This window comes from Sturnira hondurensis, unplaced genomic scaffold (genome assembly GCF_014824575.4).
Source record: "Sturnira hondurensis isolate 20B ecotype Veracruz unplaced genomic scaffold, ASM1482457v3 Scaffold0021632, whole genome shotgun sequence".
NCBI classification, from domain to species: Eukaryota; Metazoa; Chordata; class Mammalia; order Chiroptera; family Phyllostomidae; genus Sturnira; species Sturnira hondurensis.
Genome location: NW_028094263.1, coordinates 1,078,307 through 1,099,137, shown reverse-complemented (window position 1 = coordinate 1,099,137; position 20,831 = coordinate 1,078,307). Strand labels below are relative to the sequence as shown.

At 58.8% G+C, this 20,831-nt stretch overlaps 1 protein-coding gene across 4 annotated transcripts; it reads right to left on the bottom strand.

The window, feature by feature from the left end:
• Positions 1-6,627: 6,627 nt before the first annotated feature.
• LOC118978029 (keratin, type I cytoskeletal 17) lies at positions 6,628-20,391 on the bottom strand. 4 transcript variants are annotated; one of them, XM_037033198.1, is made up of 9 exons: positions 19,927-20,391; positions 17,579-17,661; positions 17,304-17,460; positions 16,093-16,254; positions 15,426-15,551; positions 14,983-15,203; positions 14,241-14,249; positions 13,949-13,989; positions 13,604-13,827 (listed from the first exon to the last, which is right to left on the bottom strand). In XM_037033198.1, the coding sequence occupies exons 1-9, from the start codon at positions 20,374-20,376 to the stop codon at positions 13,730-13,732; spliced, it is 1,347 nt and encodes a 448-aa protein (XP_036889093.1). In that variant the 5' UTR covers positions 20,377-20,391; the 3' UTR covers positions 13,604-13,729. The 4 variants fall into 4 exon arrangements, with proteins under 4 accessions (XP_036889095.1, XP_036889096.1, XP_036889094.1 ...); XM_037033200.1 differs by lacking the exons at positions 13,604-13,827; positions 13,949-13,989; positions 14,241-14,249 and adding exons at positions 6,628-6,850; positions 7,597-7,622; XM_037033201.1 differs by lacking the exons at positions 13,604-13,827; positions 13,949-13,989; positions 14,241-14,249; ... (4 more) ...; positions 17,579-17,661; positions 19,927-20,391 and adding exons at positions 6,628-6,850; positions 7,597-7,622; positions 7,715-7,935; ... (3 more) ...; positions 10,082-10,164; positions 11,202-11,757.
• Between the last annotated feature and the right edge of the window lie 440 nt (positions 20,392-20,831).

Here is a 20,831-nt window from a genome sequence, read left to right as displayed (position 1 = left end):
AAGAGTGTTACCCAACAGCACACAGCTAAAACCCTTCTACCTTCTTTGTTGCTGTGTTAGCCGTGCTCACGTGTCAGGTATCTTTTACTTTCTCTTAAAAAAAAATACGTTGGGCATATATCCCTGAACCTACTATCCTCCAATTGGCAAGGTGAGGAACTGAAAATATCCCCGTCTTTAAAAATAACACCAACCTGCTAGGAGGAGAGTCCAGTTCTCGTACTATCCTGCAAACTAACGACAGTTTCCCTTTCTTAGGAATTTCCGATTTGCCACCTATTTGCTTTTCCTTTATGGGTGATCCTCCCCCTCTTGGATGTTTACATTCTTATCTGAGAACTAGGCTCACTGACTCTCCTCCGGCCACTGAGAGACTCGAAGACCATCAAAGCCTAAGCGACATGTGGTCTATAACCTTTATGGCTATAGCAGATGATGACTTTAACCTTTTATATAATATTTCACGAGAGTCCCTTCCTGATCGTTTTTTTCCCTTGTGGTCCTCCAAGTGATACTGTTGGGATCTCTATAGACAGGGCTACAGGGTATCCTCCTGGGAGTTCTTGTGTATTTCCAAAAGGAGTCCTACAATGTGTTCAGCAGCCTTCCCATTCAGTTGTTGATTGGTCTGTCACTAACCCTACTCTGCCTTTGGGCAAATCTCCTGTTAGCCCCTTCAGTCTATTTTCTTCTGGTTATGTCTCTGGAGCAGTTCCTCCAAATTCTTCTATAGCACAATGGTGTTCAGAGGGATGGATTGATGGTATCTTGACCAAGACAGTTGACAATAAATGACATATTCAATCTAAATTATGGTAATTAGTTGCCACCACAGATGCCATGTGCATAAGATGCCCTAATAAAACTACCACTGCCCCAGAAATTTATCTTATTCAGGCCTGTGTACAAGCTCCACATGCCATTTTAATAAAAGGGTCCAAAAATGTGCTAGACATGACTATAAGAGGTAAGGAAACGCTTATCTACTCTGTCTCTTGAAAAGACTACATATCAACTAATTGCATTTCTCAGTAAATCTGGACAGAGATAATTATAACTGTCCGGCAGCCACCATACATCATGCTTCCTGTCAAACTAGACATACCTACCTTGGTATGACAGCCCGGGCCTGCAAGCTATTCAAGAAATGAGTAATGCACTTTCAGGGCAGAAAAGGTTTCTTGGAGCTTCATAATTGCTAACACTGCTCTTAAGCCGTCATTGGAGCAGCAGCAGCCCCCCCCCCCGCCACTGCTCCAAAACAAGGGGTCCACACAGCCCGGCATGTAGATCAACTGACAAAGAAGATTACTCAGAAATAGTAAATAGTAGGTTTCACAGGCCTAACAGCTACAATTGATTTAAAAAACAAAAAAGGGGGAAGATGTTGGGAACCACCCCACCCAGTTTCAGGAGCTGTAAACCCCCAAAGGCTAAGGCTGAGTGAGCGACCTTCAGATCATAAGCCACTAAGGAGACAAAGCTTATCTCCCTGGCAGGAGCTCAGCTTCTGCTCCTTTTTCCATAACTGGCCCCAGTGCTTGATCAGTTAGCCAATGACGGGTAAGATTCCCCAAGGGGGGAATGACCTGAGACAGGCATGATCACATAGAGGGCCCAGGGAAGGACTTGGGGGGCTGTAGAGAAAGGGGACAGTGGACCCTCTCCCCTTGGCTTTGATGAAGCCTGAGTTCTCAGTTTGTCTGTGACAAGTCTCTGAGAATTCCTTGGCAATCTGCCTCCTCTGACTGACTTAAGCCTGAAAACAATGACAGAGGGCCGTGCAGCCCTGTGCTGGGAATGGCGGGCTCCCCGGGTGATTAGGCCTGAGAAAGGATATGTGAAATCCTGTGAAACCTGCTTTGCTAAGAATGTTCTTAGTTAAATGATAAAGGCTCGGACAGGAAATGAGTCTGTTTTCACAAAGTTTTGGAGCCTTTTAGCTGATAGACCCTGATTTAGAAGAAGTCCTAGTAGTTCTTTGGATGTTATCTACTGTTTGATCCTTGCTGCCTGACAATCATTAATAAGTTGTACCTAAACTCCTGCACAAAAAACCCACATGGGGAACCAACTACTTTCATTAAAGTAAGACTTATGTTAAGATGTCATGCTAAAAAATATCAATGGATTTGTGTTACTTCTCTTGAATATAATGCTTCTATAGTTGCTCAGAATAAGGTTCAAAATCATTTGCAAAGTATTTAGAATAATAGTCATATAGGTTTAGATGTAAAAACTTTACATCAGGAAATTCAGGATATCAGTAACTCTAATAATGCTCTTCTACCCACGTCTCAAGTAGCAGCTGATTTTTTAAATAAATGTAAAACCTTTGTCAATGGTCAAGATTTTGTATCCTTCATAACTAATTTGGCACTTATCATTAGAGTTGTGCTAATTGGGATCTGTCTTCTTCCAGTCGCCTTCCGACTCCTTGGAAGAGGAATCAGAGGAGTACAGTTAGAAGTGGAAACCTTGTGCTTAAACAATAAATAAGGGGGAGATGTTGGGAGCCGACCAGCAGCTGTCCCTTGACACAGTCAGGACGGATGAGATGCATCCGCACAGCAGAGGCAACTGTGGCTGGATTTCCTGTCTATCTCTCCCTGCGTGTCTGTCTTTGCGATTAGTAGGTGGTGGGATTTTTAGACACCTGTATTTCAGGCCCAATGATCCGCAGAACTCCAATTAAGTTGTACAAAATGATTTCTTGGCCAGAGAACAAAGTCCCCCCTGATGGGGTAGTCCCTGAACGTCTAAAAGTTGATGGAGTAACAGCCCCTCCTCCACCTTGGACAGGAATATATATTAATTGGAACTGGACAGGTAAAGAAGCAAGAGAAGCTGGTTAACTATTACAAACTGAGCACGTAGAAACAATTGCTAAGGAGTTACAGTCCAAAGTAAATAAAGTAAGATTTTAGACAGAAAGATAGATAGTTAAGTTAGACACCACAAAGGCCTTGTAATAAGTTTCCTATAACCACTGTTCAGTCTAGCGTATCCTTTTGACCCATGCCAAATTCTAAGAACTTTAATAAACACCTATTCATCAATAAGACATTTAAAACTCTGTACATACAGCTATTTTAATTGTCTGGTTAATGGCTCTCCTATTCAAAATAATCTTTGTTTAACATAACCAAATCTATAGAATTTCCTGTACTTTTTCTAGATACCTCTGTATTGATTTTTTTCTGCCTAACTGATCACGCCATGCACCTGTTCCTTTAATGTTACACAACAATCTCTATAAAAATAAAGCCTAAATCAAATTTTATGCATTCAGTCAGAAATGGCTGGCTGTTCTCCAGCATCCAGTTGGGTGTCTGACTCTTTATCCATCGCCTGCGCCATCCATCCTTTGGGGACCCCAAGACCTGCCAAGGCTGGACCTCTGCAGCACCTGGCACAGACAGACGGTCGAGTTGTATTTATTCACAGATATTTATAAAGCACCTACTATGTGCACTCAGATGGAAAAACAAAAAAAGGACAAGCTCTGGGGGCGTGCTGTCAGTGCGGGGAGAGGGGCAGAAGCAATCCCAGCACAGGGCGATCAGGCCTTGCTGGGGGAGGGTCCTGCAGGGTGTGGGGCGGGCTCTCTGGGAGTGGACAATATCCCTGATCCAGGCTCAGGCCCCATGACTAGTCCCTTCTGTGGCAGGGGCTGTCACAGGCCCTCTCCATGGTCTGCACAGCCAAGAGACCCTTAGGGAAGTCTACGGCTAGGTCAAGCTCTGTTACAGCCTCAGCCCTGTACCTGGTGGCAGAACTGTCCTGGCTCCAGCCCTTTTGTTCTCCTCAGCCACCCACAGCATGGGCTAGCATGGGACACCCACGCTGCCTGAGGGCTGAGGGAGTGTTGTCAGCCCACCCCGGTGCCCTGTCGCCGCTCCTAGGCTGGGGTCCCTCGAGGTCCCTGCCAGCCAGGGCCTGTGTCTCTTGCTGCCTGGGCCCCTTGCAGGCCTGGGCACAGAGCGATGCACTACCATGGACAGTGTAACTGCCGGGCGTCTCCCAGCAGGCAGCACTGCCAGGTCCCCCTTCCAGGGCGTGGGATTGGTGGAGGAAGAGTCACAGGCCACCACTGGCCTGGGCCTGAGCCTGGGAGTCAGGTGTCTGTGTGTCCGTCCAATGAGAGCGGGTGAGGTGGCACCTAGGGCAGTTACCAACCAGTCTCTGATAGGGCACAAAACACTTGGTGCAGTGGATAGGTGGGTGGGTGCAGATGAACCCTGAGACCCTCTGAAGGGTCCCCCAGTCTAGCCACAGGCAATGGCCCCAGAAAGCTGGGTCAGAGTGTGGTGCCCAGACAAAGCCACCCTAGTCCCCCACACTATCTCCAAGGGACCAGAGGCCCTTGAACCTATTTACTGTGCCCTGTGGCCCCCACCTGGCCAGGCCTGGGCAGAGCCCTTCTGGGAAGGGCGGGGCTTCCCCTCTCTGGGCCCCAGACTCTCCCCTGCAGACCCCCAACCTTAACACAGCAGCCACTGCCTCTCTCAGCTCAGCTCTCAGCACACCTGGCTGCGCCTCCATTATGACCCCCTGAGCCACTCCTTTTATGGGCAGGGGCTTCTTCCCCAGCAGAGGGACACAGTTCGGGCTGCCTCTGGCCAGCCCCACGTTCTGACTTGCCCTCAGCCACTGCACCTGTAGGAGTGGACGGGAGTTCTCTCTCCCCCGGAGCCTGGGAACTGCCTAAGAGCCTGAGGCTGGGCAGGAGGTGGGACTCTGGGCTCCCCTTCCCAACACAGCCTTTTCAGTCCAGCGCCCTGCGCCACCCCTGACATGCCAGGCTCCAGACAGGACTGAGTCACTGCTCCTCGGAGCCTCAGTGTCCCCATGCACACAATGGGGTGCCTCTTCCCAGAGGCTTCCTGCTTCCCGGAACGGCTGTTCAAATAAATGAGATCACGCTCCCGATGAGCCATGCTCAGCCCAGGGCTGGTTCTGCTGGTTGTAGCCAGATGTATGCGGAGGCCTGAGGGGTACTGTGCCACCTGCCTGTCCTCCATCATTGCCCTGACTGTGGCTCAGGCAGCTGGGAGCCGCCAGCGTCTGATGGAGCAGGACCCGCATACCCAGCCTGCTAGGAGTGCTGCCCTTGCCTCCGTAGGCTCAGGGTCCGTACACCAGCCGGGAGTCCCCACCACGGGAAGGAGCCTGCTGTCCTCACCACCCTCACTATCAGGGCCAGATGCACCGTTAGCTGGGATTCACCTCACTCCTCTCTACTGCGGCTTCTGAGGTCCAGAGAAGGCCTGGGACCTGCCTAAAGCCCCACACCCAGCTGCCCACCGCCCCATCTGCTCCCGCCCCGCCCCGCCCAGGCCCCGCCCTAAGTCTCGAGGCGCCAGGATCCAGCAGGGGTTTGGACAGCCGGATCTGACTGTGCAGCAGTAGACAATCCCAGGCTTGTCAGTGAATTGCGGTGGGGGGCACCCCTCCTCTCGTTAACCCCTTCCACCCACTCCTACTTCTCAAAGAAAACCAGGAAAGCAGGCTCGCCCCACCCAGCGGTTTCCGGATTTACTCAAAGGCAGACTTGCAGGTGTCAGGCTCCGCCCCAACTGCTCATCACCTGCTACGGCGGGGAAAGGGGCTGGGACCCAGAGGGTCCTGGGTGTGGCTTGGCAGGGCTACCCCTGCCCCCTCCCCCAGGATGTGTTTCCTCCACCACCAGGCTGCCGAAACTGGGAGAGGCCGAACCACCAGAGGGGGTGGTGCTGCTCCCCACGTCAACCCCCGGCACCCGCATCCTCAGCAGCAGCTCACCATATAAGGACACGTCCCCGAGAGAGGCCCCGCCTTCCTCCCCCAGCTGCCAGGGTCCACGGCCTTCTCTAGGGGCACAGGGTAGGCAGGGGTGGGAGCCCTAACCATCCAGCCTGCCCCCCCCTTCCCTCCCCCTGGGTCGCTCCCACACTGCTGTACTTGCCCACCCTCGGCCCCTCTCAGAAGACAGGCCTCCAGGAGCAGCTGACTGGATCCTACCTTGGGACCCTGCCCCCACACCTGAATTCTTCTCATCCATTTGTGGGTGAGAAAATGGGGTTCAGTGAGGGGAAGTGACTGCCCATGGCCACAGACCTACCGATGGCACAGGAAGGGGCCACCTAAGGCCCCCCATACTACAACCCCACCATGGGTCTGGCACTGCCTAGACGCCCTCCCCGGGACCACAGGTCCTTGGGAGATGCAACACCCCCCCCCCATACACACACACAATCTCTGTCCAGATCCACTTTTTGCCCTGGACTGAGGCTCTAAGTCAACCACAGTGGGTGCCTGTCCACAGACTCCTCCTTGATTCATCCTCCCCCCACCAACGCTTCTGCTTCTGTTCACCCAACCCTCGGGAGGGCCCACCTCAGTGGCCACAAGCAGAATGCACTCTACATCCGAGTCAACANCCCCCCCCCCCCATACACACACACAATCTCTGTCCAGATCCACTTTTTGCCCTGGACTGAGGCTCTAAGTCAACCCCAGTGGGTGCCTGTCCACAGACTCCTCCTTGATTCATCCGCCCCCCACCCAACGCTTCTGCTTCTGTTCACCCAACCCTCGGGAGGGCCCACCTCAGTGGCCACAAGCAGAATGCACTCTACATCCGAGTCAACAAGATTTATTGGTCAGGCCGGGGATGTGGGAAAGAGCGAAAAAGCCACAGGGCTAAGGCTGGGAGGCCAGAGGCTGCAGGGTCGAGGAAGGGCCCTGGGGGGCTGGTCTGGGGGCCAGAGTCCTCAGCGGGTGGTCTGGTGGACCTGCTCCCGGGAGGAGATAACCTTGCCGTCCTGGACCTCTTCCACAATGGTGCGCACCTGACGCGTGGTCACTGCTGCAGGAGACAGACAAGGATAGGTGGGCGGGGCCAGGATCTCCTGGCCCCGCCCCCAGCCCCTGAGAGGCGCAGGCTCGTCATCCCCTGTAGTAGTAGCCCTGTGGCGTCCACACCCCTGCTGGCTCTTCAGTATCCCGTCTACCCTCGTGTCCCTCTTCCCTCACGGCTCCCTCCCACTGTGTCCCCCTGCTAGTGCCCCTGCGGGCGTCCTGCCTCCCAGATGGGCGGTGCGAATCTGACCCAGGTGTCCTTCTGCAAAGGCAGCGCCTCGCACAGCGGGGTCGATCTCTAGAGCATAGACTATGCTCCTGTCTCCCCCATAAGACTGGGCTCTGGTCCCCATCACCTCCATTAGACTGGATACCCCAGGGTGAGGGCTTTATGTTCCCCGTCAGACTAAGATCTGGAGGACAAGGACCGAGTCCCTTTCTCCCATCAGACGAAAGCCCACAGCCAGAACTGCTTTGTTCACCTGTAGGGTCTCAGAGCAAAGACCATGAGCCCATGTCCCTATCTCCCCGTCAGAGCGGAGTCTCCAGGGCTAGGACCCTATCAGACAGGCCCTGTTTCCCCATCAGACAGGCTAGTGTCTGCCTCCTCTGATTCCCCTGGGCACCAGCCCGGAGCGCTGATGGGCCCCTTCCTCAGCCCTCATTTCCGGGAGCTCCTGGCCACCCTCCCTCAGCAAGGCGCAGAGAGTGTCTGCCCCACGCTGCCCCACCCCTCGCTGCCAAAATACTTACATTCTTTGGGCTTGTACTGAATCAGGCTGCAGAGAAAACAGAGAGAAGGGTTAGATGTGGGTCTGAGGGCTTCACCCCACCCCAGGCCCACAGCCCTGGCCCCAGATCCCCCACTCACTGGGCGTCCTCGCCCTCCAGCAGGCGGCGGTAGGTGGTGATCTCCTGCTCCAGCCGCGTCTTCACGTCCAGCAGGATCTTGTACTCCTGGTTCTGCTGCTCCATCTCGCAGCGCAGCTGGGCCAGCTGCTCCTCCACGCTGCCGATCAGCCCCTGGATCTGGGACAGCTGCACGCAGTATCGGCCTTCTGTCTCCGCCAGGCTACCCTCTAGGGATGCTTTCTGCAGGAGGGCAGGAGGGGCAGGGTCAGAGAGGGTGACCAGTGCCCCCTCCAGTGTCCAGTGTCCCCAGGCTGGGCAGCGCCCCCACCATGCTGAGCTGGGACTGCAGCTCGATCTCCAAGGCCTGCACGGTGCGCCGGAGCTCGGAGATCTCGCTCTTGCCGCTCTGCAGGGCCTCGGTGTTGGTGGCCACCTCGCGGTTCAGCTCCTCCGTCTGCAGACAGAACACAGGATGGTGTGGGAGTGAGCCTGAGATCCCTCCTCCGGGTCCAACGAGCCCCGTGCCCTCCATATTCTCGACCCAGGGTCCATTTGGTGCCCAGATAGGCACTTGGAGCCCCCCTGTCCCCATAACACCCCTGACCTTAGTCACCTTCCCGACCTCCCCTAGGCGTCTCTGGCCTCCTCCCAAACCTGACTGTGGCGGAAGTGCCTGCTCACCAGCTTCCCACTTCCCAGTGCCCAGACACCTTTGAAATGATACGCTTTTATCTTTACTTCCTCCAAGGAGAAGGGACAAGAATAGGAAACTTGAGCACCTGCCAGGGTAGTAGCCAGGCAGCTGATGCTAGCTCCTGGCTTCTTGAAGGAGAGACAGAAGGAACTCCTGGGACTTTAGCCTCTGGTGGTATTCCAGAGCGGGGCTCCCCACCCACCCCCAGACCTTAGCCAAACTCCAGGCCTATGGATGCCACGGGTGAGCCTGGTCTGCTGGGATCCGTTTGGCTCCCTGAGGGGAAGGTGCCCCCAAAATGCCAGGCACTGGGCTTGCTGTTGGGACTCGGTCCTCACACCCCACCCACTGGGAGAGGCCTCTGGCCCACAGCACCCACCTTGCTGAAGAACCAGTCCTCAGCATCCTTGCGGTTCTTCTCCGCTATCTTCTCGTACTGGTCACGCATCTCGTTCAGGACTCGGCTCAGGTCTACACCGGGGGCGGCGTCCATCTCCACGTTGATCTCGCCGCCCACCTGGCCCCGCAGGGCGAGCATCTCCTGGGGGGGACAGCGACTGCGGTGTGGGCATCCAGGGCTGTCCTGACCTCTCGCTCCCAGCCCTCCCCACACGAGCTCTCCAGACCCCTCCGAAGGACCCCTCCCTGGTCTGCCTATCCTCTGCCCTCTGACCCTCCTACCTTTCGTCCACCTGCTCGGTATGGGCTCTGCCTCCACCCTCAGACCGGGGCTCCCTGAGGGAGGTTCTGTGCCTCTCCCACTAGACTGAGGGCTTTCCAAAGATAAAATCTCATTCTTAGGCCTGTGCCCCCAGGATATCCCCTCTAATTTCCAAACGTCTATTGTACAGAGGTTCTAGATTCAAGGGCTTGAGCAAGACAAGGAGGAGACCTCTTCACTTGTCTCCTGCTCTTGGGAGGGGGGCAGGAGGGGGGGCGAGGAGAGGAGGCCTCCGTGGGCCCCTGGGAGGTTCCTCAGATGCAGGGAAGCAGGAGGAAGCTGTCCTGCACCCTGGCTCCGGGCCCGTGGGGACCAGGGCCCCACAGACTGGGCAGCCCTGTAAGGCGGCCAGCCCTGGGGCACCTGCTCTGTGTGCCTCCCTCGCTCTCAGCCCTGGCTCAGCCCCGGAGCCCCGCCCCCTCCACCTCACCTCCTCGTGGTTCTTCCTCAGGTAGGCCAGCTCCTCCTTCAGGTTCTCGATCTGCATCTCCAGGTCGGCTCTGGCCAGGGTCAGCTCGTCCAGCACCCTGCGCAGGCCGTTGATGTCGGCCTCCACGCTCACACGCAGGGCCTGCTCCGTCTCAAACCTGCAGAGGAAACCAGAGACTTCAGTCTGGACTTGGTCTGGTGGGCCCAGGTTCTGGCCAGCACCCTGCTTTGGCCAGGGCTCTAAGGCTTATGGGGAATCGTGATGGGGAGGAGTGGAAGCAAATTCCAGCCCTGGGGCCCTGGGAACAGTTAGGGCAAGGCCCCACCCCCACCTGGCTTCCTACTTCTCTCCTCTGCCTCCTGCCTCTTCTTGCTCTCTTACCTCACCTGCCTAAGCCCAGCAACCCTCAGGATTTGTCCCATCCTGGACTAAGAGGTGGGTTCCCCCACCCCCAGCTCCTGGCCTACACCACAAGCAACCAGGAGTCCGAGGGTGGGGAGGGGTGCCCCAGCTCCTCCCCAGCTCACTGAGGAAGGCTCACTTGGTACGGAAGTCATCAGCAGCCAGACGGGCATTGTCAATCTGCAGCAGGATGTTGGCATTGTCCACGGTGGCCGTGAGGATCTGGGGAGAAGGGAGAATGGTCAGATCACTGGGCAGGGGCAGTTCAGGCCAGTCCCAGGTTCTGAGAGGGGTCTCCTAGCCTGGGGGCCAGGGTGGCTGTCATCCCCTGAGGGGCACCCTCCCTGCACAATGTCTCCCCTCCGCTGCACTGTGATTGTTGGCGAAGTTCGGGCCAGCAGGAGTCTGATGTGCTGAAACTTGCCTCCTGTTCCCCCGGGACCTGCCTCCCTCAGCACAGACCCCGAGCCAGGCTCTGCTCAGAACTGCAGCAGGCAGCCCAGGGGGTCCTCAGGCTGGGGATTCCAGAGAGCCAGAGAACGGGACGGTGCTGCAGGGCAGAAGCTGTCCCAGGACCCCAGAAAACAGAAAGCAAGGGGGCACCCCCCCACATTTTACAGTTGGGGACATGGTACCCCTGAGGGTCTCTCCCAAAAGGGAGGCTCAAGGAGTTCTCACTAGAGAGCATTTTCAAATTGGGAGTGATAACCCCTGCTAAGCCTTGACCTGGGGCGCCAGCAGGCACCCCCGCCCTTGAGAGAGCAGCAGGAGGATGGGGAAGCCAGAAAAATCTCCAAATAAGGCTCACCAGAGGCGTCCTGAGGTCCCGCCCCCTCTCTCCTGTCTCCACCTCCCAGCAGGTGCCATGGGGCACTCACTCAGCCCCCTAACCCCACCATTGCTTCCAGGAGGGAGGTGTCCACATACGTGGCAGCATCAGGAGCCCAGCCCCTCTCGTGTGTCCCTTCGCCGTATCCCTATCACAGTACAAGGTGGCAAGGAGCTCCGTGGTGGGAAACGGGGCTGAAAAGAGCTCCCCATGGAGCTCCCTCATGGCCTGCTTGCCCCTGGCCCAGCCTGCCCCGGGAGAAGGGCAAACGAGCCAGCCACCCGGCAGCCTCACAGTGGGCTCCCAGGGGCCAAGTAGGGCCCCTCTGTTCTCGGCTCCCTGAAGCCCCGTGACAGCACTCAGGCTGGACTCCGAGTGTGGGCAGAGGAGTCATGGTCCCCACAGGCCCCCTCCCCCAAGCAGGCCTCACCTTGTTCTTCAGGTCCTCGATGGTCTGGTAGTAGTGGCTGTAGTCACGGGCAGGCCCCGGGGCCTGCTTCTGGTACCAGTCTCGGATCTTCACCTCCAGCTCAGTGTTGGCCTGCTCCAGGGCGCGCACCTTGTCCAGGTAGGAGGCCAGGCGGTCGTTGAGGTTCTGCATGGTGGCCTTCTCTCCTCCCGCCAGCAGCCCGTCAACGCCCCCAAAACCGCCACCATAGCCACCGCCGGAGCCGAAGCTGTAGCAGCTGGAGTAGCTGCTGCTTCCGAGGGCACTGCCCAGGCCGCTGGCAGAGCCCAGCCTGCAGGAGCCAGAGCCCAGGCCCCCCGACAGCCGGCAGGAAGTGCGGGAGCCGCCCCCCAGGCCGGAGGAGCCCTTGATGGAGCTGGAGGAGGTGAACTGGCGGATGGTGGTGGTCATGGTGGTGGCAACGGGTGGCGGGTGGGCACAGCAAGAGGGGTTTAGAGAAGCCTCAGGTGTGTGTCGCTGCTGGGGCACACCTGCCTCCTTTATAGACAGACAAGTGGGCGGGCACAGGGTTGCAACAGGCTTGCTCCTCTGTTTCCATTCCCCTGGGCTTTCATCACTCCTGGAAGCCTGCCAGCTCCCAGGTGGCTGCGGGCCCCCTCCCCTCCCACCAGCGGGGCTTTGCCTCATTTCTCTGAACCCCCGTGCTGGGTATCTGCGTGTGCATGTGCGTGTCTCTGGTCCTAAGCCTGTCACCTGTGATTCAGGCAGGCCCTCCAGCTATGCTTTCCCATGACCTAATACGGAGAAGAGGAGAGGCAGGACGTCATCGTCACTGAGCCCTCCCTGGCAGCTGCCACCCTACCCCTGCCAGCCTGGCCCCTGCATGGGGTAGGGAGATGGCTGGGGAACCCGGCAGCCCCCCACCTGGGGTGACTGTCCTTCACCACACCCCATGGCTCTGGCCCTGGGCTGGGGGTTGGGGAGACAGCGAGGACTGAGCCCTCATCCCACCAGGGAAACTGGACCGAAACCACACAAAACAGTGACGCTGTCAGGTCTCAGGTGAGCTCCCCATTTTACAGGTAAGGAAATGGGGGCTTGAGCAGCATAGGGTCCCCACACACCTGCAGAACTGAGCTGGTGGGGCCTCGTGCCTGATCCCACAGCAGCAGACCCCACCCCCAGGGGGGCTCAGGTGCACGTGCCCGCTCTGCACAGCCCTCACACCAGGGAAGCCCTCCAGGGCCTACAGTGCCACCTGGCCAGTTTTCTGACCTGCCCCACCCCTGGGACTCCCTGGTGACCCAGTCAAACCCACCCCCTCTGACAGGTGGGGGTCCTGGGTTTGTATGCGCAAAGAGGAGCCTGGCTACAGGACGGAGAAGTGAGAGCAGACAGAGAAGTACCAGCGTACAGGGGACGTGGGAGACCCAAAGGCCGTGTACCCCTCTACCTTCCCTAGCATTCCTGTACCCCAAGAGGCCTCATGGTGAAGGGCATAGACAGTAGGTCCCAGCCTAAGGACACTCCCCAAGAAGGACGTCTTTCCCAGACCCTCCCAGCCAGTCCCACCTCGACCCCCACACACACACAGCCTTCCCCAGACGCCCCCCTGAGATGGACCCAGGAGGGACCTTGAGACGCCCTATGACTCTACCCTGCCCTGCCCACCACTCCCAGCCCGGCCTGGGTCTCAGGGTCCCTCCCAGCAGGCTCCTGGGAGGAACAAAGTCGTGTCTCAGACTGCCAGTGGCTTCCACTTCCCAGACAGGCCCAGACAGCCCCCGCCAGCAGCGGAGAGATTCCCCAACAGCCTGGCAGCTGCCAAGCCACCAAAGCAAACAGGACGCCCCCCACGCTGACATGCAGAGCAGGCACCCGCCCCACACACACCCCCGACTCGGGCAGAGCCGGTCTGGTTTCCTGGGCTGGTGATGCTGTTGCCACCTCCTCTCACCCGTCCACACCCCAGACCCCTCCTTAGGAAAGCCCCCTGCTCAGCCTCTCTCCTCCAGACCCTCGTGGGTGAAGGCAGGAGTTTTCTATAACAGGCATAGTTCCTCAGGAAATCTAAGGGCCCTCCCAGCGACCAGCCAAAGGCAAAGAGGCCCCAGGGGCTGATTCATAGAAACTTTCCTAGCGTGTTGTGCCGTCCCGTCCCCCCACCCCCCAGTCATTCTGCCTCCTTCCCTCTCATCCTCCCAGGAGCCCCAGGCCTGACTAGGGTGGGTGGAACAGGTTGTCAGGTGACAAGTGCCACCCAAATATTTAACAAACTCTTCTCCTCCCCATCCCTCAACCCACGCTGCCCCAAGCCAATGACCACACCAGATCACACTTGAACTTCAGGCAAAGCTTTAATAGCGGTCACTGGGGCAAATTCGGGAGGACCCCTCTGTGAGGGGCATGGGAAGCGGCAACAGAAAGGCAACAGCTCTTGGGCAGCGGCCCAGACGGGCACCCGGGGCTCGGCAGTAGCGTGCTAGGAGCTGGCGGCGATGGCTGCCCCGTAACCTTCAAGGCTGGCCTCTCTCCAGTGGGAAGGGGCCTCAGTGGGTGGAGCGATGGACCTGCTCCCGAGAAGAGACCACCTTGCCATCCTGGACTTCCTCCACAATGGTGCGCACCTGACGGCTGGTCACCGTGGCTGTAGATGGCAGAGCAGGGGGTGCAGGGCACCTCAGGCCAGAGCCCCTCCCCCAGTCTCCCACACAGAGGGGTCCTCAGACTCTCCCATACCTTCTGGGCAGGATGCGGCAGACTCTTACCTTCCCGGGTGGGCTGTGAGGCCAGGGATGAGGAGTACTGGCTGGCCAAGCTGCAGGAGAGGAGAGGGGGACCTGTCAACCCAGGGCGCTGCCTGGAAGCCCAGGCCCCTGAGAGGAGAAGTGGCTGGGGAAGCCCAGGGGCGAGAGGTGCCAGCAAATCAGACAGATCACAGCTGGGAGAGCGTGGAAGAAGATGGCGACCACAAGGGTCAAAGGGCACAGGGGCAGGAGTAGGGGAGAGGACACCCCAGTGGGAGGCCCAGAGGCACTTCGCAGCTAACCAGGGATTTACAAGGAGAGGCTGGTCTTTCCATACCTAGCAGGGCCTAACAAATAGACTCAAAGCAAGAGAGACCGTGGTTAGACCATAGGCGGACTTCACCACCTTGGGGGAACAAGAGCTGGAGTGCATGACTAAGCCCGGAGACTCAGACTCAGGATGTCCTCAGCTCTTTCACTGCAGGGCCCCCACCCACCGTCCTAACTCCAAACCAGGCCCCCACCCTACTCCTCATCCCATCCTGGGTGATGACGTCACCAACCACAAGTCATCAGAACCACACTGGTCATCATCACCCAGGCCTTCGTGTGCTCACTCAACACTGAGCCCCGAGTGAGCCCCACGTGAGCCCCGCGAGCCCCGATGCCCAGGCCTTTCCCTGCCGCCACTCCTGCCTCCCTGCAGGTCTGCCCCAGGCCCTGCTCCAGCTTCCCGACAGGTGCGCCAGGCCCAGGCTGGCCTCGCTGACCCATTTCTCCCTCTGCAGCCAGAGCAATGTTCTGAGACATCTTGATCATATCCATCCCGTGCAAAACCCCCGCAGCATCCCGAGGCCCACGCCATCTAGTCCACATGCTTTTGTGCGGGCTTCAGCACTCCTCACGCCGGACCCCAGCCGGTGATCTCAGTCCGGGCGCCTGCAAGCCTCCGGGCTCCTCCTGGCCTTTGCTGGTGCTGGGGCTGCAGCTCGCCCGTCCGTCCCTCCCTGGGTGAAGCGGCCCCAGCCCACTTGAGCCCAAGCGCCCCCACTCACTGGGCGTCCTCGCCCTCCAGCAGGCGGCGGTAGGTGGCGATCTCCTGCTCCAGCCGCGTCTTCACATCCAGCAGGATCTGGTACTCGTGGTTCTGACGCTCCATGTCGCAGCGCAGCTCGGCCAGCTGCTGCTCAAGGCTGCCGATCAGCCCCTGCATCTGGGCCAGCTGGGCCCCATAGCGCGCCTCGGTCTCCGCCAGGCTTCCTTCCAGAGATGCTTTCTGTGGGCCAGGGAGTAAGTGGACGAGTGAGCCCAGGGTGAGACTCCTCCCCACCCAGAGGGGACCCCCCTGAGTTGGGTCGTGGGTGCAGCCAGCAAGGTGCAGTGGTGACTAGGGCTGAGAGGAGCACGCCTGTCCCCTGTTTCTCCCAGTGGGGGGTCTGTGAGGCCAAGCCCCAGCAGGGATGACAGGGACAAGGCAGGGAGGGGGCAGGAGCCCTACCATGCTGAGCTGGGACTGCAGCTCAATCTCCAGGTTCTGCACGGAGCGGCGGAGCTCCGTGATCTCCGTCCTGCTGCTCTGCAGGGCCTCCGTGTTGGTGGCCACCTCGCGGTTCAGCTCCTCGGTCTGGAAGTAGGGCCGGCCCCGGGGGGCTTCAGGAGGCTTGTCGGGGTGGGGCAGAGGACAAAGGCCACCCCCAGCACATCGCGGGCCTGTGTGGGGCCCCAACCGTGCCTGCACCCACAGACACCCTCTGTGCCCACATGGAAAGTAGTGGAATCACTCTGCCCTCCTGAGCCGCAAGCGCTGCTCGAAGACGGGCCCTGGGTTTTGTTCTGTTTGTGCCTGTCACTGCCCGGGGAGCTGTAGCTGCTTGGTGCGTGTTCTCCAGGGTATGTGTCATGCATCCAAGCACACACATCTGCAGAGGCCTTCGAGGGAGAAGCCCTGGCTGTGGGTAAGGGGACCTGGATCTGTCCCCCAGGCCACAGGGGAGGGTTGTGTGAGCTGAAGGGCTCTCTGAGCCTCACAACCTGCATCCAAACACGAGGGCTGGTCCAGCTTGTTTCCAAAAGTCCTTCCAGATGGGACCGGCTGTGGAGCCACACATTTTCCAGCCCATACTCAGCCCACGTGTGCGCACACCTGCTCACTCAGGGCCACCCACCTTGCTGAAGAACCAGTCCTCGGCATCCTTGCGGTTCTTCTCCGCTATCTTCTCGTACTGGTCGCGCATCTCGTTCAGGATGCGGCTCAGGTCCACGCCGGGGGCGGCGTCCATCTCCACGTTGACGTCCCCGCCCACCTGGCCTCGCAGGGCATTCATTTCCTGGGTAGCAAGGAGAGCAAGGGCTCACCCAGGCCATCCTGGGGAGAGACCCTGAGGCATGCCTTCTCCACCTTGGGTAGACAGGGGCCGATGACAGACAGACAGACAGACACAGGCAGGCCAGCAGCTCCTGACCCTGAAGGTGGAAGCAGATGTCATGTTTCACGTGTGCAGGCAGTGGATACAAAACATCTTCCCCAACACATACACAGTGTCTACCCCCAACCTGTGCTGGGTCAGGAGACATGGCCACCTTCTATCACGGCGGGGAGGACCCAGGACAGCCTCACTCACCATGCTTGTCACCCACTGCCAACCCGGCAGCACAGCGGCGGGGAAAGCAGCCCCAAGTCAACTGGGAGGACCAGACCTCTTAGGAAATGCAGTCCCCATGACCAGCCTCCAAGCCGCCTGGAGACACTTTCTGGGCTCCTGCTACTGCAGGACCGGGCTGCCCAGCTCAGGCCAGCCCGAGGTCGGCCGAGGAGGGGGCCACAGGCTCCTTAGTCCCCCTGCAGGGCCTTGGGCTGAGAGTTCTCTGAGAAAGGAGGTGGGAGAGGTGGCAGAGTGGCGGAGCTGGACCTGGGGGCGGATGTGGCTCAGACATTGGAGGGCAGCTGCCCGAGCAGCCTTGGGGAAGTCCCTGAGCCCGTCCGAGCCTCAGATTCTTCCCTGGTGAGGGGAGGACCGAGCACCCTCCTCCCAGCGCTGGTGTTGGTATCAGCTGAAATAAGCAGTTGCTGTGGCCCACTCATGATGTGCTCGGTGGGGGGTTTGCCACTCTATCACCAGTAAAATTCATTGCTGTCAGTAGCCCGCACTAGATTGGTTTGCTCCCTAGGTAGTTAACTGCCACCACACAAGGGGGCCGTGCCTGAAGGGACATGGGAAGTATCACACTTCTAAGGGCCGCCCAGCTCAGGACCAGGCACCCACCCTGGAGGGGCACTGGATGTGGAGCGTGGCCCCAGCCCAGGACAATCTGGAGGCCCCAGCCTGGGTTGCTCCCAAGCACGTCTCTCCTGCATTCATTCCCGACTTGGCCTCACCTCCTCGTGGTTCTTCCTCAGGTAGGCCAGCTCCTCCTTCAGGTTCTCGATCTGCATCTCCAGGTCGGCTCTGGCCAGGGTCAGCTCGTCCAGGACCCTGCGCAGGCCGTTGGTGTCGGCCTCCACGCTCATGCGCAGGTTCAGCTCCGTCTCGTACCTGGCAGGGGCAGAGGCATGAGCCACAGAGGGCCGCCGGGCCACTTCCCATGCACAGAGAGGGCTCTGGGAGTACAGGGCTCAGCCCACCACCAGAGGCTCTGAAGGCCCAGACTCACTTGGTGCGGAAGTCATCGGCGGCCAGGCGGGCATTGTCAATCTGCAGCACCAGGCCGGCGTTGTCGATGGTGGCCGCCAGGATCTGGGGGGATGACGAGCTCCGTGAGCAGGCACCCTCAGCAGCCCCGGGAAGGTCCTGCAACACCCGCCTTGCAGCCCCTCGGAGAGTGTGCCAGAACGAAGGAAAGTCCCGTGGTGTGGTCCCCTCCTCTGAGGACCCTCCTGGGGAACTCACAGAGTGGTGGGGACACGATGCCAAGAGAAAGGCCCATTTGTGCCCTCAATCCCCATGGGGTCACTCGCCCAAGCCACCTGGACCTCACTCTTTCCTACCTAACTTTACCTCTCAATTCAGTTGCTGCCCCCTCCAGGAAGCCCTCCTGGATTCCCCACCTGGATCTTCCCCTTCTGGACACGCCTCCTCCCTTGCCCTTGTCTTTCATAGCACTTCTCCCCAGTGCGATTCTTCTGTGACATTTTTTGGTTGTTTTCCCCTCCATGAACTCTGAGTTCTAGGAAACAAGGCCGTGTCTGTCTCTCTCCCTTCAAAATCCCCAGCCCTGGCTCCGGTACCTGGCCCAGAGTTGGCCCCCAGGAAACATTTATGTAATTAATTAGCTAATTAATGAGGTTACAGCTCACCCGACCGCAAACCTAGGGCAAAGCTTTCTTTTCCCATGGAGTCATCAGGTGGTTTAAACGAGAACGTGGGAGACTCTGGAAGGAGCTGAGGGTTGGTTACTATTACTGTTGCAGTCGTTTAAACGAGAACGTGGGAGACTCTGGAAGGAGCTGAGGGTTGGTTACTATTACTGTTGCAGTCGTTGTTGCTGTGAGAAATGCCCAAGAGAAACTCCCATCAAGGGCCATGGTGTTTCGGGTGGAGAGCCTGGCCCAGAGGGAGCAGATTAGCCGGGTGCAGTTCGGAATGTTTTCAGGCCCAGGGCTGAAGGGCAGGAGGGGGCAGTGGGGCAGCCCTGGCAGGCTCCTCCTGGGTCTGGGAAGTGACCTGCTCAGACGCCGTGTCATTCCAGGGCCCTTTGTTACATCCCAGGCCTCAGCAGGTCCCTCCCACCCACCTCGCTGCTCAGGATGTTGACTGGGCCCAGCCAGGGGCAGCTGCAAACACCCCTGAGGGGTGCAGTGACTCAGAGGCCTCAGAGGCTTGGTGCAGGGTGCACTGGGGTGCACTGGGCACCAGTACTGAGGAGCTGGCTGACCCCAGATGGAATCAGGAGCACACTGATTCACCTGGGCTCCCCCGGGTGCCCCACTGCCCAGACAGAGCCCAGCGTCTGATCTGGCACCCCACGTAGCTCTGCTTCCAGGGGGCAACTGCGGAAGTTTCCTGCCTGGCCAAGGTCCCGGGAGGGAGCAGGCGAAGCTCCTCGTGCAGCAGAGCCACGCCCCATCCTCCAAGGGAAACGGAGCAGACCTGACCCTCTGGGGCCCAGCCGGCCCCACCCCTGCTCCCCCTGAGCCTGGCCCTCTGCTTCTCTCTGCCCTCTCGCCTGCCTCTGAAGGTGGCAGTGTGGGAGGACCTTCCAGGGGCACATTCGTAGAATGCCAAGGCCATGTTGTCAGAGGTCACGAGTGTATGAGAAAGAGGGCGGGAGAGAACTGTCTCCTTCATCGGACTAAGAGAAATTCCTTCCCTTAGGAGCTTTCAGCCTGAGTGGAGAGACACAGGTCCTTCCTTCAGGGACCCTTCCCCCAATCTGCAGGGAGAGACACAGCCTCTGTCCTCAGGGACCTCCAGAGTGACCATGATGGAGACAGTGAGGAGGACCCACAACAGAGGACCCACAACGAAAGCTGCCGTGAGAACAGGGCCAGTGACATCAGCACAGTGAACAGGGTACGAATTGAACTTGAAAGTGCTAAAGGGACCCCAAGGTCTTGGGATACAAGGCAAGTGCCATCCTCCAGGAGGACTGCCTGGAGGAGGTGAGGCAGGCAGGCAGACCCAGAGGGGAATGGAATGTGAGAAGGAGGTGCCCAGCCTCATCTCCCAGCAGTTAACGTCACACTCTTCCCCACCTGTTCTTTGCCCACACTGCTCTCTGCACCTGGAATGCCATCTGTGGCCTTCAGTGTTCTGAAGCCTTCCCTGCTCACTCCTCCTACACACCCCTCCCAGAAAGGGGGAATCCAAACACCCTCCCACCATGGGACGTCCTCCAGGCCTGAGACCAGTGACTGGCACAGGGCTCAGGCCAGATCAAGCGAGTGAACGGTGGAGCCCTAAGACAGAAATGCTCACAAAGGCCCCTAGTTGGGGTGGAATGAGTCAGAAGCAGGCACTGAGGACGGAGGGGAAAGGCAGGGAGCCGGCTGGCCCACGCACCTTGCTCTTCAGCTCCTCGATGGTCTTGAAGTAGTGGCTGTAATCGCGGGAGGGCTCGGGGCCCTGCTTCTTATACCAGTCTCGGATCTTCAGCTCCAGGTCGGTGTTGGCCTCCTCCAGGGCACGCACCTTGTCCAGGTAGGAGGCCAGGCGGTCGTTGAGGTTCTGCATGGTCTCCTTCTCACCGCCCCCCAGCAGGGCATCAGACATACTGACGCTGGGGCCGTAGCCCCCGCCCAGGTTGCAGGTATAGCCCCCGCTGTAGCCGCCCCCCAAGCCCGAAGTGAAGCGGGACGAGGTAACCGACATGTTGCCACAGCTTCCGGCTCCCAGGAGGCTAGGGGCTCGGCAGGCGCCCCCAACACGGACCGTGGACATCCGAGAGAAACCCCCGATGGGCACGGAGCTGGACGTTGAGAACTGGCGGATGCTGCTGGTGGTGGCAGCCATGGTGGCCACGGGTCAGGTCGGGAGCAGTGTCTGGTCTGGACGGAGACCCCGGGCAGCCCTTTATAGCCAGGCTATAGCGGGGCTGGGCCCCTGGCCCTTGAAGTCAAAGCCAAAACCCCAGCCATGTAATCTGCTCCTGTATCAGCCGCCCAGGGCCTGGGGCTCAGGATGGACCTGCTGACTGCATTCCCCACCCCCACCCTCTCCCCTGCCAGAGCCTGGCCTGGGCAGGTGCCCCTCTTAGAAGGCCATTGTTCAGAAACAAAGGTGGTGTTGGAGCCGAAGCCCCGGGGTAGGGTGATCCTCCATCCTCACCAACAATTAGCCTCTGAGCTCATTCTCGAGGAGCTGGAGAACCCACCCAGCCCTGGCAGCCAGAAAAGGCCCAGAACAAGGCTCCACAGGCCTGAGCCCTGCGGGCTGCTCTGGCCCCTGACCCAGCGTTCCTGGTCCCC

Excerpts from the sequence above, each read along its gene's own strand:
- LOC118978029 (XM_037033199.1), bottom strand. The coding sequence starts at position 20,376 with ATGGCTGCCACCACCAGCAGCATCCGCCAGTTCTCAACGTCCAGCTCC. Across the intron at positions 16,255-17,303 it reads TGAGGAAGAACCACGAGGAG|GAAATGAATGCCCTGCGAGG; the intron begins GTGAGGCCAAGT and ends CTTGCTACCCAG. Across the intron at positions 13,999-14,982 it reads CTGGAGGGCGAGGACGCCCA|CTTGGCCAGCCAGTACTCCT; the intron begins GTGAGTGGGGGC and ends CCTCTCCTGCAG.